Here is a 20,507-nt window from a genome sequence, read left to right on the forward strand (position 1 = left end):
AGGATAAGATCCATTTAAACTTTTAACTATGTGAGGAAAGTTAGTTGAGGAATACAGCCAGAGCAAGCAAAAGTTATAGGATGTGCAATGGTATCTTGAATTGTCCTATCAGGCAAAGGAGTGAATTAATAAGTAGTAAGTTAAATAAAAGTAAACCTAATGGTTTAAATAGGCATGACGAACAAAAAGGATGGTGAAAAATGGCACATAGGCTTAGGTCCTGAGTAGAAATGGTGAGATAGTAGTTATGGGGTCTGTGATCAAGGGTTAGGTAAGCATTTTCAATATGACCAATAAGGTCACTTTATAAGGAAATATGAATGAAAATAAGTAACAGAGCGACAGTAGGAGATAGAGCCGGAAGAGATATGTATGAGTGATAGTCAAAAGTCACTAAAAAGTACAAGGATAAGAGATATAACAGTAAGTATGACTGGAATCAATTCCAGAAGAGTCTGTTAGTGAGAGGTATCTTCTAGAATACAGTAAGATATAGGGATGCAAAAGAGCGAGGGTTGGCATAAAAGGTAAAAATGAAGTATAAGTAAAGATAGTAAATCTTAAGATGATATGTCAGGCAAATCAGTGGTAAAACAGAAGGATTATTGCAGCTGATATCTTATAGAAAGAGATAATGAAATTTCAAGAAAAAGACCAAGAGACATGAGTTGAACATTATTCTATAGACAACAGTGTATTGATAACTGTAGGAGGAGATTTCTCTTTCTCTTCAAGTTTAGCTCATGCTTTTGGCTCTAGAAGACTACATAAGTAAGGAAAATTGTGTTGAGGTGACCCAGTATTTAAGAATTTGGTAGGCACCAGTCCATACACATTTTCCTTAAAAGAAAATAACATTAAGTGTGTACCTAATGTTAAGTATGAAAGGAAGATCAGAGTATTGACAGAAGTTAAATCATGATGAGCAATTTCCTATAAAGGGTAGTAGGGAATGATAATGTTCTGATAGTCAAGTTGGGAAAGGAGATATAAGAAGAATTTTTAACGGTCAATTACAAGTGTTACATAATGTGAAAGATGTGCTAGTAGGAGCCAATCGCAAGGTTAGAAGTCCAAAAGTAATGGAACTAGCAATCAAGATAGGACTAAGAAATAAAAAGAAGGTTGAAGTTAATGATGTGATGGACATCCTTGAAGGAAAAAGGTATAATGATGAGAAAGGACAAATGTTAAAGAATAAGTACAGTAGGTTGGAAAGATATCAACAATAGCAGAAATAGGAAAAGGAAGTAGATAAGATCCAAAGGACAAGAGAAAAGCTCGGTAGAGTTGGTTACAATGATGAGAATAAGGAGGAATAAGTATGCTAAGGACACATTAAGGGATGTTTAAAATAAATTATGGTGAGATGATAGATTAAAGGAGTAGTAGAGCCTCAATCTAAGTGCCAATGTGTTAAAAAATACATCAAATAATAAGAAGCTTTAGGAAGAAGTCAAGATACTTCCATTCCAGAGAAGGAGTGAGAAATGATAAGGTCACATTAACTGGGTTGTCAGGGAATATAAACACTTTTGTCATATAGGAGAAGAGACCTAGTTTACTTTCTAATGTTGATAGATGGTGTAGGGTACACTTGGCACTTGAATGGAACTCTACATGACTAGTTATATAAGATTGACAAGAGTTGATCTAAGGACCTTAGTAATGACACAAAGTAGATTGGAAATTTGAAGTATCAAGGGGGATGAGAAGATGCATAGGTATTGACCATTGAGGTCATAGGACAAGTAAAGATTTTGAACGAGATGCATATGATAGGTGCTACAAGAAAGCATCTCATAGGATACTATAGGATAAGGAACATAAGTCATGTCTTTAGGGAGCAAACTTTATTGAAATAGAGGAATAGGGACTGAAGTCACTAAGAGACACGTTAGGGCATAATGAAAGTGAGGTAAGTGCCAAAGTTGATTAAAGTTATGAGATATCAAGTTAAGCGCAGTGGAGTTAAATGAGAATTTGATCTTTAAGGAGTAACCAGTAGCCATAGTAGACTATCAGATGAAACAGCTTCGGTTAAGGTAAATCCCTATGGTTAGTCCTGTGGAGTAGTCAATCTGTGGAGGAATGTACTTGGGAGTCAGAGTAGGAGAGGCGCAGCAAGTACTCATAAGTTTAATATGTAACTTTGTGTTATTGTTCTGCATTGTATAAAATTCGAGGATGAATTTTCTGTAAGGGGAGAAGAATGTAACACTCTAAATTTTTAAATAATTATTTTATACGTAGTTATATAATTTTTTACTAATTTGGTGGGCTTAGGAGAGACAGTATGATATTGTTGTGATGTGGGCTTGAGGCCATTGGATTTAGAAGTGTTGTTTGAGTTGCCTTGCAGATTGAGTAAGTCCTAGGTACAGAGGAAACTTTATCAGATTTTCGGCATAAATTAGGATGTCTTTTGTCTCTTTAAAATCTTACTTTAAAGTTAGTACTAATAAATTTATAATACAATTATTTAGGTGAGCAGGGTCAACCATCTTCTTTCACTCAGCCGCCATAATAGTCTCCGGTGTACTGTGAGTAGATATTGATTTTATTTATAATTTCAATATTATTATATATACAAGGCATGCTCATATAATCACTTATAATTATATGTATATAACTATTATAGGCACACTTTGTGTTGCACTATTATTTGCTGAAATTAATGTGGGTGTGGCCTTAGGATAATTTGGAGCTATGTGCATGTGTCAGCGTTCGTGAGGTATGGTACTAGATATGGGTAGTATGGGCAGATCGGCTTGAGCTAGTCTCACTTGGGGCCCAATTATTTTTGTAATAAATCGGGGTGAATACGGCTTTGAGTTGATCTCGCTGACTCTTGCATTTGGATTATTAAGAGAAAGTCCAGCTCGAGTTGATCTTGCCAGCAAAGGTTGGAATTAAGAGAGCTGTATAGGACATTAGCTCTCTCATATATATATATATATATATATATATATATATATATTTGATTGATGTGACACATGGGTGTGCGAGTGCTCCAAATTATTCTTTGTGCGAATATTGTTTGAACTTAGTTGAATGTATTGATATATGCTGCATTTCATCCTTAGGGATGTATTAGCCTTAGATAGTTATTGAAATTGTATTTAAAATCAATATCTTACTCTATGAGTCGAACACTCACTCTTGTTAACCCTTTTTTTTTTAGGCTACAGGAAAGTTTCATTTTCAGAATAACCTGTTTTCTTTCTCGCATGTTTATCAGCAGTCGTACCTTGTATTTCATTTTCTTGATTTAAAATTTAGAACTCCGCATGTGCTAGAGTTATTTTTAATTTATGGGACTATAATGATCTATTTTCTTTGGAACTTAATTTTTATGGATATTTTGAATGTATGAGATGGATTGTTTTGAGGATGAGGGAGTTGAGCTGCCATTTGATTATATGATTGATTGAAGATTGTGACGGTGAGCAGAGCTCTCCAATTTGATGTATTCTGTGATTATAGGTCGGGTGAACTAAAAACTCTTCGTTGGATAGTTCAGGTTATGGCTGGATTCTATCTGGTTGATTCCTTGAAATGGGACTTAGAGTATGGGCTTTATGGTTGGGTTAGAACAATTAGGCTTACTACGAGCTTTGGGGGCCTTATGCTGACCCAAATTCTAGTACCGGTCCAGCCTAGAATTTGGGTCATGACATTAATATTCAAGATTATTTAATTATTTTAGATTTTATTTCTTTTAATTTAGATTTAATTACTATTTATATACAATTCGATTATCTAGATGATTAAAATTACTATAACTTGGTACTCAACATGATTCTCATAGAAATGATACTCTACTCACTACTTTATTAATTGTTAACGATCCGTGCATCTTTGAGATTTTGCACAACACCTAGTGAGATTAACTCAAGCCACATCTACTTATCCAATTCATATCCATCATTAGGGGTGTAAATCGAAAATTTTAAAAACCGAACCGAACCGATTGATAAGAGAAAATCGAATCGAATCGATAAATTAAAATTTGGTTCGTTTCGGTTTTAAATCAGAAATTTATAAAATTTCATATTTTTAACATTAAATCTAAATAATAAAAACATAAAAACAAAAAAATTGGAAATCAAAACTCAAAAATCTTTAGATTCTTTCTTTGATTTTTCGATTCGAATTTTTTTGATTTCCTATATATTAATAATTTTTTTGATTTTTATGAAAATAAGATTAAACCAAATTATTAAAATTATAAACCGAACCGATTAAATTTTAAAATTGAACCAATTAATCGGTTCCTATCCATCATGTACCATATTACATACTTATATAATAAAGGGCAGTTTCTTGTAAATAGTGCAATCTCAATTGATTTGAAGAGATTGAAATACAATTTTATCCTTCATGATTGAAGAGCCTGCTATGTCTATTTAGAGCCTTTTGGCCTTTTATAGTGGTAGTGCTTCCTATTACATATCTAGACGATATCTTTGAGAGAGATTTGTGCTTTTGTGAGGGCAGTTAAGTCTTTTTAGTTGACTTCTTTAGTGATTTTTTTTTTCGTGTAGTAGCCTTCCAAAACAACACCGACTCACTCCCTTTTTTTTTTCTTTTCTTTTTTGGCTTCTCTTCTTTACTTCTTGCTCTTGCTTTGCTGCTCCCATTTGTTTTTGTCTTTTTCCTATCTTAGGTGCTCGTACACAAAGAAAAAAAAATGCGTCAGTGGAGGAGATTATAAAGTGTTTTTTTTAATTATTGGTTTTTATGCTTTTTTCTTATGTTAAGTGGTGCTTTCCCTAGGTCAATATAGAATATGCATGGCTCTAAATTATCTTTAGGACAACAAACATATATAATTAATAATAATTAAATATATAATAATAAGAATGTCCTTATATATTTTACTAATTATATACATAAATTAATATTTATGAAATGCATAAGCATGCTGAATATATAAATAATATTGAAATTGCACAAATAATTAATGTCTAATTCCTAGAGTTGATGACCTAATTGTAGTTGGTCCGATTGAAAAAAAAAAAAAAGACGGCCGGTTCCATTTATCTATATTGACACACTAATCTTAATCAAATGACTAACACAAAAATAATTAAATAATTAAAAAAGCAAAATAACAGTTTCAGGATCATGTCAAAATTTCGGTAGAGTTTCCTATAATTAGAACCTAACCCCTACAAGAAAACTCAACAATTGACCTCAGACCCACAACAACAATCATCATATGCTCATTTAGGGCCTACAAGAAACCTAATCTAGGTGTTGATATCCAAATCAGCTCTGTTCCTAAATTTTGCTATAATCCAATTAAATATTTTTGGTGCTCTAAAAGTTGAAAAAAAAAATATTCTTGGAGGTCATTTTTATTATTCTTTTATAAATTAAATTCACTTTACTTAATCTCATTAAACTAGGAATATTTTATAAATTAATCAGCTAGCTAAAACTAGGAAAAAAATCACACAACTTGAATTCAGATTTATCTTTGCCAATTCTACTATTTTAAACGCGTTCGAAACATCTAAAAATGCTATATTTGACTGTAATACTAATCATGTACTGAGACGGGCCACCAAACATTTGGATGGACTAGAAACTTGGCATTGGTGATGGTGAACTATCGTAGATTCGAAGATACCTACACGAAACCTAAAACACGTAAATGGTTATCATGAAAATAATTCTCAAAAGTGACGATAAAAAATGCTCGAAAATCTAATCTAAGCCATCCAATGATCACATTTTTGACATGTTAAGTTCATCAATGATCTCAGATCATCAATCCCAAAGTTAGATCGTTGGGAAAGTGGCCAGAAAATCTGTTGTCGCCCGTTTTCTCTCTTCAGATCTCCTTTCTCCCGCCACCATTGGACACAAGGTAGGTATCAAAAGAAAACTCGTGGGACAAGGATTCTAATGCCACTAATATTGCCGAAAAAATCCAATGAAGTTGGCCGGTACAAGCTCTCAAATTTATTGTCCCACACGTTTATTCTCTCTCTTTCTCTTCATTTTCATAATTGTCGTTATCCAAACTTGTAACTGCTCATGCTAGGGGTAGCCACGGTTCAGGAACCGCCGGTTTAGGTTCAATGAAATCATGAACCTGAACCAAACCGCCAGGGGACGGTTTGGAAGACGGTTCCTGAACTGCCGGTTCTGGTTTGAGCCCCGGTTTAAAACGGTTTGAAGGGCGGTTCGAAAAAGAACGGTTCAAAACAGTTTGGAGGACGGTTTGGAAGCGGTTTAAGGATGATTTAAGGGTAGCTTAGACAAAAAAAATTAGAGAAAAATTTTATTGATTCAAAATTTAAGTTATATTTGTAAAAATATTTTAATTTTTCTTAGAAATCTTTCAATCAAAATAAAATAAGAAAAAAAAGAAAGAAAATAATTTATCTTTAAGAAAAATTTAATAAATAAAGACTTGAACCTGATTAAAAAACTAGAGATGAAATTAATTTTTTTTAAAGAAATTAGTAAAAAGTGTATGAACTTAATTTTGCCTAAATATCCCTTTAGGATTTAGAGGAATTAAAATTTTTTAGTTCTATTACTTGCCTTTTTTTAAAAATGATATAATAATTGATAATTAAAAAGTATAAAAGGGAAAAAAAATTAAAATAGAGGATATTGGAAATTTTATTGAGGATTTAAAGTAATAACAAAGTAATTGAGGTAGTATTGAAAATTTCAGTAAGTATATAAAATAATAAAGTAGGAAAATTGAGAGAGTATTGGAAATTAAAATGAGTGTAGAAAATAATTATTTAGAGAATTTGAGAAAAATTGAAAAAATATTAAGAATTGAAAAAAATACAGAGAATAATTGTGTAAAGAATTAATGATATATATAAATGAATTACGAGTGAGGTAACATATTTATTGAATTTTTTTATATTTAAATCGTCAGTTTAATCCAGTTCGAAATCGTCAGTTCAATCCGGTTCGAAACCGCCGGTTCATAGTTCTTAAAAAATATGAACATAAATCAAACCGCAGAAGGACGATTTTGATCCAATTCGAAATCAATTTCGATTTTAATTAATTTTAATTCGATTTTAATCGAATCAATTTCGATTCGATTCTAATTCAAAACTGAACCGTGACCACCCCTAGCTCATGCCCTTACTAGCTTTAATGGAGAGGAGAAATTATACAATAATTTAATTTTACTAACATTAATAAAATGCCATACTTTTCGATAATATTCTATAATATACTTTATATACGATCACCTACTTAAAATCAACTTAATTTAAATAAAGAATGTAACAAATCTTTTAGATTAATACTAACAAAATCAAAGCATAAGCAAAAGACTGGTAATACAACAGTATTAATTTCACGAGATGCAGCCTTCGTTTCTTATCCCTCTTTCCCGTGCAAACAAACCTAAAATTTTGCAGAGGAGAGATCGATGATAATGGCGCCTTGGAGGAGCTTCCAGCTTCAACCGCAAAGGGCTTTGGGTACCATTCAATCTCCAACCCTATTATTATTTACCAATTGTTTCCATTCTTCTAATCCTGGTTCCACTGCCACACAAAAAGATTCACTTTTCTTCAGATTTAAGTTCAAATCTGCTTCTTTTAAGCACCTTGATGATGCCTTAGCTTCCTTTAATAACATAATTCATATGCATCCTCTGCCTTCTAGAGTTGAATTTAATCGATTTTTATCTGCTCTTGTGAAAATGAAACAACATCACACTGCCGTTTCCTTGTCCAAAACTATTGAATTGCTAGGGATCCCACATGATATTTATTCTCTAAATATCTTGATTAATTGCTTCTGTCACTTGCACGTTGTGAATTTTGGCTTCTCTATTTTGGGGAAAGTCCTCAAATTTGGATTGGAGCCTGACATTGTGACATTTACTACCTTAATCAATGGGCTTAGTGTGAAGGGTCAAATCTATGAAGCAGTAGATTTTTTCGATGACATGGTTGCAGGAGGTTATCAACCTAACCTTCATACTTACAATGTGATAGTTAACGGGTTTTGTAAATTTGGGAAAGCAAATGTGGCTGTTGGGTTGCTAAAGGAAATGGTAGAGAGAGGTTGTGAGCCAAATGTTGTGACTTACAATGCAATCATTGATGCTCTTTGCAAGAATAAGCTAGTTGTTGAGGCTTTAGACCTCTTCTCTCAAATGATTCAAAGAGGTGTGGAGCCTGATTTGGTTACTTATAACTGCTTAATTCATGGTCTTTGCAATTTAGGAAGGCAGAATCAAGCTTTGGCCTTGTTGAAAAAAATGGTAGGGCAAAACATATCACCTGATGTTTTTACCTTCAGCATATTTATTAACACTCTTTGTAAGAAAGGATTGGTTTCGGATGCTCAAAGTATAATCAAGATAATGGTTCAAAGAGGTGTGGAGCCTAATGTGGTCATCTATAGCACCTTAGTTCATTGTCTATGCTATTTAGGCAAAGGGAAGGAAGCTTTGGCGTTGTTGAATGAAATGGTGAGGCAGAACATGTCACCAAATGTTCTTACCTTCAATATAGTGATTGACACTCTTTTTAAGGATGGAATGGTTTTAGAGGGTCAAGAAGTTGTCAATATGATGGTTGAAAGGGGCATAAAACCTGATGCAATTGCTTACAATTCATTGATAGATGCATATTGTCTGCATGGTCAAATGAATAAAGCTAGAGAAGTATTTAATCTGATGGTAACAGATGGAATAGTTGATATTTTTAGCTACAACAACTTGATTAATGGATATTGCAAGAGCAAAAAGATCGATGAAGCAAAGAAACTTTTTGATGACATGCCTCAAAAGGGTTTAGTTCCTGACTCTGTTACCTTTAATATTCTTATAAAGGGCCTCTGGGAAGCAGGGAGGACGCGGACTGCAAAAGAGCTTTTCAAGAACATGTGTTATCATGGTCAGCAGCCAAATATAATAACCTTCTCAATTTTGCTTCATGGTTTATGCAAACAGGGAGACCTTGATGAGGCGCTCACACTATTTAAAGCAATGGAAAAGAGTCATTTGGAGCCTGATCTTGTGATCTATAACATTTTGATCAATGGTATGTTCAAAGCTGGGAAGATTATTGATGCCAAGGAACTGTTTTCTAGGCTCTCTGAAAAAGGTTTACAGCCTAATGTTTATACATATACTGTGATGATAAAAGGACTTTGTAATCAAGGATTAATAGATAAAGCACACAATGTCTTTAGAGAAATGCAAGAGGGTGGATGTTTACCAGATGGATGTTGTTATAATGTAATCATTCAAGGGTTTCTTAGGCACAAGGATGTACCAAGGGCAAGAAAACTTATTAAAGAAATGGTTGGTAAGGGATTCTCTGCCGATGCGACGACTGCTGAATTGGTAGTACATTTATTGCACAATGGTGATCTTACTTTGAGAAAATTATGAAACAAATTTTAAGGTTCTAAAAGCGAAATTGTAAAGTAAAATTTTAACAATCAAGGCCAAATCAACAAAAGCATGAGATTTGTGTTGTCAGTTATTTGTATTTTAATCTATTTCAATACTAGTGCAATTACAATGCTGCTAGTTGGTAGCTTTTTTTGTATTAGCACTCATGATTTTGGTTGTACAAGCATAGTAACATTTTTTATTCCGTGTGTGATGGTCACGTAGAATGTGATGACTTGCTAACTTCCATTATCAGTCCTCTATCTCTCTCCCTATTCAATGTTCATTTTTCTATGCTGCTGGTGAATATATTATCTCTGTTTTGTACTTTATGCAATATTGGTGAGCGAAGAGAAATGTCCTTTAATTCGGATTTATGTTTAATTGGCAAATGTTCTGCTGTCTAATTTAAGGACACTGTTAATTTAAATTTTTCTGTAAGATTTGACCATGTCATTCAGTTTAGTATCCATGAATGATAATTTTGATCGAGACCGTTGTTTCTAAATATAAGCAAGTTGCAAAGCGGATATTAAGTAAATTTGGGCTGGTGCTTTCTTAAGTTACAAGTATTTCAAACTTTTGATATTCTCGTAACCCATAAGTGGTTTTTGTGATTTCAAACTGGGGTCCTGAGGGCAATTGAAAATCTATGCATGGTTATTGAGAATTGATGATTGACTAGATAATGTTCCATGGTTCTACTTAATATAATTGGGGCTCTTTTTCAATCAAATTGTGCTAACCATATGATTTTTGCATATATGGAAATCTGTGAGGTGATAGTAGTATGAGTTTGGATTTATAAACTCATCAAGTGTTCTTCCTTGGTGGTTCATAACTTTTCTAATTTGGCCTGAGTCTTGCATTTCTAATTTGGAATTGCTTCTATGGGTCATCCTGTCCAACAAACTTTTTGCCAGTATTCTTTTATGATTTGGATGTTAATGATCAGAGGGTTCCTAAGGTTGTTTTTAGCACCACTCGGTTATCCAGATTTCTTTGAATTGAAGGTCTCTCATGGAGTTCCATGTTAGGTTCCTGTTTAACAGAACCTTAGGTCTTCATAATATTGTTGAGAACTACATTTTTTTATAATTTCATTCTGCAGGGCTAAAGGATGCTAATAGTAGTTCTGAATGATGTGTACCTGCGCCATTCCTTTTGATATAAGTGTGATTTTTCTTCTCTGTTCATATTGACATGCATACATAGGCTACCTCAGGTATCTATTTAGTTTCTGCAGGACTATGCACTTAATATGCTGCTTAGTGTCCCACATATTGAAATGCGATATATTTAAGCATTTCTGCTTTGCCTGCACGTGAATGAATCGACATGCATGAATAGCCTGTCTCTGTTCTCAAGAAGCCTGTGTTTCTTCTTGGTCAGAAAATGTGGGAAAGGCCATCGACCTTTCCCATCATCTCCACCTTCTAGGAATTTTGTGATTGGCCTAAGTTTGCCTTTGATATCCAGCTAAGATATATAAATTCAGCTCTCTTTATTTGTGAGAATGTTAACCAAGACCATTTTTCTAATGCTGCAATTGCGATCTAAATTTTAGAGAATTTTGAAGTCAACTACCATTAATTTTATATCTATTCCTCAAGAAACATAATTATCCTGGGACCTTGAATTTAAAGTAGTGTGTCAGACTAGATAAAATAGTTATTCTATTCAGGTGCTTAAAGAGCAGATATATGGTATCTGAAGCTTTTAGTTGTGAGGCCTTGCTTCTTTTTATGAAGCCAGCACATGGAAATCTTAGATGTGTCCAAAGTTTTTGGGTAATAGTTAAATTCACAGCAAAACTAAAAGGTCTTTAAAAGCAAGCTTACAGTTGGCTTCACAATTAGTAGAGGATAAATTAAATAAAGATGCAGTTATGCTATGGTTTAAATGTTCGAATATATGTGCTATTTTACCTTCTAAAATAGGGATTCTATAACATTGCAGGCAGATTTGTTGCGTTAACAGCTCACGCATCATGAAAATCTGCATCTTCTTTTCAAGAGTATGCTCCATATACCTTGTTTTAGTAGTCATATATGCAAATTCCAATCAAGTTCATCTTTTAAGTTCTGCACTTGGAAGTTCTTTTTTCTTTTCTTTTTTTTTTTTTTTACAACTTTCCCTGTTAGGTTTTAACAAACTGAGTTAAACTCTCAAAATGCTTATTTTAAACCTTTAGAAACTATGGTAGTCAAATCCTTTGCCTCTACCTCCTTATCATCAGCTTAAAAGAAAGATTTTCAGCTCTGCAAAACTGATGGCAGTGGGATCTTATAATATATTCAGCTCTGCAAGACGTCGCAGATGTGGAGCCCACTCTAAAGGAGTTGCAGTCCAAACCTGAGTTGCTTTATCTGGAGAACTATGATAATCTAGACTTCCTCACAAGTGTAGGAGGAAAGGAAGATGTTTTCAACGATATGATTAGATTTTTCAGGTCACTGGGCAAATCTAGTTGTTGAATTGGCTACTTGTACTATGAGAAAGCTACTGTTGTGTATATACTTGACTAATTACTTGTGTGCAATGCATATATTGTTTGTAACAGCGCTTGTAAGTGTGATTGCTGATTACCAAGAACGAATATGATAAAGTAAACAAAAATATATTATGATATCTTCAGTCTACTTAAATTCTGAAGCATATTTACTGTTGTTATTGGAAATTATATATTTTGTTCCCTTATGCTATTGTGATATTTCTCTTTATGTTGTTTAAGAGTTGAAATTCAATAGCCATTTTTATAAGGTCAGCATGTGAGGCTTGGGACTTGCTTATTCTTTTTCTTTTATTAACTGGGTTTTTGGATGTGATGCCTGTGATACCAAGCATAATATGACCTGCTTGAAGGTTGTGAACCAGCCATTGAAGGATGAATGAAGAAGTAGAAATGGTAAAGAAAAGAATGCGTTTCTTATAATATTTTGTCTAATAAAAAACTTCTCTTAAATTTTTGTTTGTTTTCCTCTTTTTTTTATTAATTTCCTCAAGCTTGCTATTTTCATAGAGAATTCTCTGATAATTGCAGGATGTAAATTGAGCTTAAAACGAAGCTTGTGGGCAATTTTGGCAAAAAACTTATAATTAGGCTAAATTGGACCTGTCCCAAAAATACAGAGACAAAATTGATCATTAATCTAACAAAAATTCCACAATTTACCCTTCTATCCCAAATGTCTTTAACCGGTGACTAAAAGCAATAATGAGACATGAGACCTTTGTCAAACAAATCTTCTTTAGGAATGCATAAGTAGAAAACTTAGTAAATAAACATGACTTGCTCTTAATTTCTGTAACATTTTTGGTTCTCTTATACTTCATTCTCCTGAAGTTCCCAATAGTGCAATTCTTCATTGTAAACAGGTAACCTGCAGACTGCAAATTATATGATACACTGCAGCATGTACTTCTTCACTCGCATAGATGTGAGGTCATCATATGCAAAACTAATGGTCATTTGGTTAGTAGAATCATATGAGGCCTACTGTCTAGAATTTGTATGAAGAATTGAATTTTGCCATTTTTTTCAAAAGCCTACTCCAATTCCATCTAAATAGTTTGCGCTTAGCCGGTCCCAAGCCCAGATAAAGGAGGAGGGTTGCGGTAGGTGATAACCAACGTAAAAATTTCGTCACACCTTATGATATGGATTCAAATGATATAAATGTTGGGGCGTCCTCTACTTACGACGCGTTACATCGGAGCCTGGGTGTAGTGAGAAATATGCAAGGGGGTAGGGCGTTCACCGAAAGAACGCACCATGCTCGTGCCCAAGTGTGGTGTTAAATGAGCAAGGGTTCTCACATCATGGATGGGTGTGGGTAAAAAAGTTAGTCCATAGGACAGATAGTAGAACATATAGTGGAATAGAACATAAGATAGGCATAGAGAACAATAGAAGATATCATAGAAGGAGAAACAACTAGGAAGGAACAGGATAGGAAGAGAATCATGGTTGATACTTGGAATGTTGGATCACCTACAGGGAAATTAATAGAGCTTGTGGATACCTTGAAAAGGAGAAGGGTGAATATTGCTTGCATTTAGGAGACTAAATGGGTAGGAGAGAAAAACAAGGAAATGTGTAATTCAGGGTACAAACTGTGGTTTACTGGAAAGGAGAGAAACAAGAACGGAGTGGGCATAATTATGAACAAGACATTGAAAGATGCTGTAATAGTTGTGAAAAGAGTAGGAGATAGAATTATACTAGTAAAGCTAGTACTAGAAGGAGAAATAATAAATATAGTTAGTGCTTATGCCCCACAAATAGGACTAGATAGTGAGAGTAAACAAAGGTTTTGGGAAGATATGAATGATCTAATGCAAAGCATACAGAATGAAGAGAATGTTTTCACTGGTGGAGATTTGAATGGACATATAGGAAGTGATAGGCAAGGTTATGAGAATGTTCATGGAGGTTTTGGTTTTGGCAGCCAAAATGAGGAGGGAAAAAGCATCCTGAATTTTACTGTGACATACGACCTAATACTAGCAAATACTTACTTTATAAAAAGAGAATCACATTTAGTGACTTTTCAAAAGTGGGCAACATAGAAGCCAAATTGACTTCCTCTTAATCAGGAAGACAAATAGAGTTCTATGCAAGGATTGCAAGGTCATTCCGGGAGAGGCTTTAACAAGTCAACATCGGTTAGTGGTTTTGGATGTCAAGTTTAGGAACAATTCAAGTAAGGTTAGAAGAAATAGTGTAGCTCGAATAAAGTGGTGGGAGTTCAAAGGAGTAAAGCAAGTGAAGTTAAAAAATGAGCTTATCGAGTCCGAAGCATGAAAGCTGGATATGGATGCCAATGATATATGAATACAGATGGCATCAAAGATTAGAGAAGTAGTTAGAAAAGTACTTGAAGAGTCTAAAGGACATGGACCACCCTCAAAAGAGAGATGACGGTGGAATGAGGAAGTACAAAAGGTAGTGAAGAGAAAGAGGAAATGGTATAAGAAATTACCTAAGTGTGATAATAATGAGGCATATGAACAGTACAAGATAGCAAAGAAAGAGAAAAAAAAGGCAGTTAGTCAAGCAAGAGCACAGGCCTTTGAAAAGTTATATGAGAAACTTGGAACTAAAGAATGAGAGAAAGATATTTATAGATTAGCAAGGAGAAGATAAAAGAAATGTCAAGATCTCAATCAAGTTAGGTGCATTAAGGATAAATAAGAAAAAATGTTGGTGAAAGATGAGGATATTAAAGAAAGATGGAGAAATTATTTTGATGATCTCTTTAATAATAGTCAAAATGGTAATAGCATGAATATAGACTACATAGCAATAGAAAAGAATGCGAATTATACTAGAAGGATTAGATCTTTAAAAGTAAAGGAAGCACTTAAAAGAATGAAAGTGGGTAAAGCCTGTGGACCCAATGGAATACCAATTGAAGTGTAAAAGTGTTTGGGAGATATAGGAGTGGCATGGTTAACTAAATTATTTAATAAGATTCTAAACTTAAAGAAAATGCCTGATGAATGGAGGAGTATTTTAGTATCTATTTTTAAAAATAAGGGAGACATACAGAGTTGCTCAAACTAAAGGAAAATTAAACTCATGAGCCATACTATGAAGTTGTGGGAGAGAGTTGTGGAACATCGACTACGTCATGATACTTCTATCTCCCCCAATCAATTTGGCTTCATGCCTGGTCGTTCAACTATGGAAGCAATCTTTCTCATTAGAAGCTTGATGGAGGAATATAGAGATGTGAATAAAGATCTATACATGATTTTTATCGATTTGGAGAAGGCTTATGATAGTGTTCCAAGAGATGTTTTATGAAGAGTGTTAGAACAAAAGAGGATATCTATTGGGTACATACAAGTGTTGAAAGATATGTATAAAGAAGCAACTACTATTGTGCGTACAGTGGGAGGGGACACAAGAAATTTTCTTATCTCAGTTGGATTACACCAAGGTTCAGCTGTAAGCCCTTACATTTTTACATTAGTTTTAGATGAATTGACGAAACATATATAAGAGAGTATCCCTTGGTGCATGATGTTTGCGGATAATATAGTTCTAATAGATGAGACGCGAGAAGGAGTCAATAGAAAGCTAGAGCTTTGGAGAAGTACTCTAGAGTCAAAGGGCTTTAAGTTAAGTAGAACAAAGATAGAATACATGTATTGCCAGTTCAGTGAAGGTCGAACTAGTGATAGGGAATGAGTTAGTTTGGATGGAGTAATACTGTTCCAAAGTAATCACTTTAAATATCTCGGCTCAGTCCTTCAAGTAGATGGGGGATGTGAGGAAGATGTTATTCATAGGATTAAAACAGGATAGCTGAAATGGAGACGTACCACAGGAGTTTTATATAATCGCAAGATTCCCAATAAGTTGAAAGGAAAATTTTACTGTACAGCTATACGACCGGCCATGTTATATAGTAGTGAGTGTTGGGCATTGAAGGAGTCGTATACGTCTAAGATAGGAGTTGCAGAGATGAGAATGTTAAGGTGGATGAGTTGACATACTAGACTAGATAAAGTCTGAAATGAGAGTATTAGAGAAAAGGTAGGAGTGGTGCCAATTGAGGATAAGTTGAGAGAAGGGAGATTGAGGTGGTTTGGTCATATTAAGCGTAGACATACGGATGCTCCAGTTAGACAAGTAGAGCACATTAGGTTAGAGGATAGAAAGAAAAGAAGAGGTAGACCTAAATTGACTTAGAGGAGAGTAGTACAACATAACCTAGAAGCATTACACATTTCCGAGGATTTAACCCAAAATCATTTAGAGTGGAGAAAGAGAATCTATATAGCCGACCTCAAATTTTTGGGATAAAAACTTAATTGAGTTAAGTTCAGTTGAGTTGAGTTTCAAAAGCTTGCTCCATAAATTGATAAGTTATTCTACGATCTTGAAGATCAATGACATAATGTTTACATCAAGATCACACACCAACAAAGAAAGATCACGTACTGTAAAATGGAAGAGGATGGTTGTTAATCAGATAATTGTTGTTATGATGTGAACTTCAAGGGCTGGAGCATAAGTATTTATCAAGGGGGATTCTCTATTAATGTTATGTTTCTAGAGTATACTTGGAATTACTGAAGGTCATTGAGGTGAAGTGGAAATGTGAAATTTATGTGTTTTAATGCTGCTTCAAAGGATGATAGAATTTGCCAGTAATTTCTGTTCTACCTGCAATTTATTCGATATAATTCATATTAATTCAATAAGCTATAATATAGAAAAAATATTAAATTATATTATTAAAATAAAATAATAAATAATCCAACCAAAGCATAAACGTGAAAGTGAACGAAAAGAAAAGTAATGTATTATTTTTTTTCAAAGTTTAGCTATCCCTAATTTTAAAATAAAGCATACGATTTGTGCTTTTTAATTTAATTTAGCCAATAAATGCAACATTCTAATAATCTTAATTTAATTTCACAAGAAAAATAAATTATTTCTCCACATTAATACAAAAATAATATTTTACCTTCTCGATTAAAAAATATTTTATAAAAAATTAAATTTATTAAGATGATTAGAAAAAAAAAATGCAGTTTCAATTTTACTTGGTGCGCCTGCTATTAAGAATGTGCATTACTCCAAGCAAACCGATTAAGTCCCTTTGAAAAGTGTTAAAATTGAAACTAACAAAATAAAATACAAAGTTAATATATTAAGTTTTACAATAAAATAGGTTGGATTTGGTTTGATAATTTAAGTTGTGCTTTTTTTAATTTTTTTTTTAAATTCATGCAATAATTTTTAAGATTTTTTAGCTCAGCTCTTACTTATACATATATTAAAAAAAAAAAAAAAAAATTCTATGCAACGCATTTAATTTAAATTAGACTTCTTGATAATAAGTTTTTGCAAATTTCTTTACATACTATATCAAACATTTACTTATAGTAAATGTATCTTTAATAAGTATCGGTTTGGGTTACGTCAGTTTGGTAATTTTTAAAATTAAAACCAAACCAAATTATATCGGTTTATATAATTTCTAACCCATAAATTATAAGACTTAAATGAAAATCATAAAATTGAATTAATTTGGGCTACGCTACTATGATAATTTTTAAAACCAAAATCAAATTAAAATACATCGATTTATATAATTTTTAACTCATAAACAATATAACTCAAATGAAAATCATAAAAATTAATTCGGGTTAGTATGGTTTCATAGGTTTGGACGGTTTCATGTACACCAATTCTTGCTATCATATAAAATAGCTGTGTCAATGTTTTATAAATTGCTAATATGATATTAGCATGTCACATCAACACCACATAATATATAACACTATGTCAAAATATCATGTCACCATCATATTATATATAATGTCACGTTAACATCCCACGTCATGTATAGTACCACATCAGAATATCACATTAGTGTAATTTAACATCATTCATACCGCTAGTAATTTATATGCTAAGAAGTCAAAGCACAGTTACTAAAGCTTTGCCCCAATTTTTTTATGTAAATTTAATTAAAATATTAATAAAAATGTGTGGTTTACTATCTTACCCTTCCTTTGCTTGCTTTACAGTAATCACCTACCATTATACTTCATGAGTTATGGTCTTCCTTTCCCATTCCAGCTTTGATCCAAACAAACCTAAAAAATTATAGAGGAGAAATCAATGATAACGGCACCTTGGAGGAGCTTTACCTTCAACTGCGAAGGGCTATGGGTACCATTCAATCTCTAGCCCTATTATTATTTGCCAATTGTTTCCATTCTTCTAGTCCTGGTTCCACTGCCTCACAAAAAGATTCACGTTTCTTCAGATTTAAGTTCAATCTGCTTCTTTTACGCACCTTGATGATGCCTTATCTTCCTTTAATAACATAATTCATATGCATCCTCTGCCTTCTAGAGTTGAATTTAATCGATTTTTATCTGCTCTTGTGAAAATGAAACAACATCACACTGTCTTTTCCTTGTCCAAAACTATTGAATTACTAGGGATCCCACATGATATTTATTCTCTAAATATCTTGATTAATTGCTTCTATTACTTGCACGTTGTGAATTTTGACTTCTCTATTTTGGGGAAAGTCCTCAAATTTGGATTGGAGCCTGACATTGTGACATTTACTACCTCAATCAATGGGCTTAGTATGAAGGGTCAAATCTATGAAGCAGTAGATTTTTTCGATGACATGGTTGGAGTAGGTTATCAACCTAATCTTCATACTTACAATGTTATAGTTAACGGGTTTTGTAAATTTGGGAAAGCAAATGTGGCTGTTGGATTGCTAAAGGGAATGGTTGAGAGAGGTTATGACCCAAATGTCATGACCTACATTGCAGTAATTGATGCTCTTTGCAAGGATAAGCTAGTTGTTGAGGCTTTAGACCTCTTCACTCAAATGATTCAAAGAGGTGTGGAGCCTAATGTGGTTACTTATAGCTGCTTAATTCATGGTCTTTGTAATTTAGGCAAACATAATCAAGCTCTGGCTTTGTTGAAAAAAATGGTGGGGCAAAACATATCACCTGATGATTTTACCTTCAACATATTGATTAACACTCTTTGCAAGAAACGATTGGTTTCAGATGCTCAAAGTATAATCAAGATAATGGTTCAAAGAGGTGTGAAGCCTAATGCGATCACCTATAGCACCATAGTTCATGGTCTGTGCTATTTAGGCAAAGCGAAGGAAGCTTTGGCATTGTTGAATGAAATGGTGAGGCAGAACATGTCACCAAATGTTCTTACCTTTAACATATCGATTGGCACTCTTTCTAAGGAAGGGATGGTTTCAGAGGGTCAAGGAATTGTCGATTTGATGGTTAAAAGGGGCATAAAGCCTGATTGCACTTACAACTCATTGATGGATGCATATTGCCTATATAGTCAAATGAATGATGCTAGAAAAATATTTGATATGATGGTAATTGATGGAATAGTTTATGTTTTTTGCTACAACACCTTGATTAATGGATATTACAAGAGCAGAAGGATAGATAATTCAAAGAAACTTTTTGATGAAATGCCTCAAAAAGGTTTAGTTCCTAATTCTGTTACCTTTAATACTCTTATAAAGGGCCTGTGGGAAGCTGGGAGGATGCAAACTGCACAAGAGCTTTTCAAGAACATGTGTTCTCATGGTCAGCGGCTAAATATAATAACTTTCTCAATTATGATTCATGGCTCATGCAAATTGGGGGACCTTAATGAGGCATTCACACTATTTAAAGCAATGGAAAATAGTAATTTGGAGCTTGATCTTATGATCTATAACATTTTGATCGATGGCATGTTTAAGGCTAGGAAGATTAATAATGCCAAGGACCTATTTTCTATTCTCTTTGAAAAAGGTTTACAGCCTAATATTTTTACATATATTGCGATGATAAAAGGACTTTGTAAAGAAGGATTACTAGATGAAGCATACAAGGTCTTTAGAGAAATGGAATGGGTTGGATGTTTACCGGATGATTGGTGTTATGATGTGATTATTCAAGGGTTTCTTAGGCATAAGGATGTACCAAGGGCATGTCAACTTATTAAAGAAATGGTTGGTAAGGGATTCTCTACCAATGCCACGACCATTGAATTGGTAATACATTTATTGCACAATGATGATCATATTTTGAGAAAACTATGAAACAAGTTTGAAGATTCTAAAGGTGTAAATATGAAGTGAGATTTTAACAATCAATGCCAGATCAACAAAAGCGTAAGATTTGTGTTGTGAGTTGTTGGTGCTTTAATCTTTCCCAACACTAGTGCAATTACAATGCTGCTAGTTGGTAGCTTTTTCTGTACTCTAGAAATTGTTTAGGATTAGTACTCATGATTTTAGGTTGTACATGCACATTAACATTTTGGATTCCATGTGTGATGGTAGAATGTGATGACTTGCAAACTTCCATTACAAGTCCTCTATTTCTCTCCCTATACAATGTTCATTTTTCTATGCTGTTCATGAATATATTATCTCTTTTTTTTACTTTATGCAATATTGGCGAGCGAAGAGCAAAGTCCTTCAATTTGGATATCTATTTAATTGGGAAATGTTCTACTATCTAATTTAAGGACACTATTGAGTTAAATTATGCTATAAGATTTGACTGTATCTTTCAGTTT

At 33.5% G+C, this 20,507-nt stretch overlaps 2 protein-coding genes across 2 annotated transcripts; both read left to right on the plus strand.

The window, feature by feature from the left end:
* The first annotated feature begins 7,260 nt into the window (after positions 1-7,260).
* LOC110656000 (pentatricopeptide repeat-containing protein At1g63330-like) lies at positions 7,261-9,678 on the plus strand. Its single transcript, XM_021812505.2, has one exon. The coding sequence runs from the start codon at positions 7,421-7,423 to the stop codon at positions 9,398-9,400; it is 1,980 nt and encodes a 659-aa protein (XP_021668197.2). The 5' UTR covers positions 7,261-7,420; the 3' UTR covers positions 9,401-9,678.
* Positions 9,679-18,474: 8,796 nt separating this feature from the next.
* On the plus strand, positions 18,475-20,025 carry LOC110655978 (pentatricopeptide repeat-containing protein At1g62590-like). Its single transcript, XM_021812478.2, has one exon. The coding sequence runs from the start codon at positions 18,532-18,534 to the stop codon at positions 20,023-20,025; it is 1,494 nt and encodes a 497-aa protein (XP_021668170.2). The 5' UTR covers positions 18,475-18,531.
* Positions 20,026-20,507: the final 482 nt, after the last annotated feature.

The sequence above is a fragment of the Hevea brasiliensis genome, chromosome 14 (genome assembly GCF_030052815.1).
Source record: "Hevea brasiliensis isolate MT/VB/25A 57/8 chromosome 14, ASM3005281v1, whole genome shotgun sequence".
NCBI lineage: Eukaryota > Viridiplantae > Streptophyta > Magnoliopsida > Malpighiales > Euphorbiaceae > Hevea > Hevea brasiliensis.

Excerpts from the sequence above, each read along its gene's own strand:
- LOC110656000 (XM_021812505.2), top strand. The coding sequence starts at position 7,421 with ATGATAATGGCGCCTTGGAGGAGCTTCCAGCTTCAACCGCAAAGGGCT.
- LOC110655978 (XM_021812478.2), top strand. The coding sequence starts at position 18,532 with ATGAAGGGTCAAATCTATGAAGCAGTAGATTTTTTCGATGACATGGTT.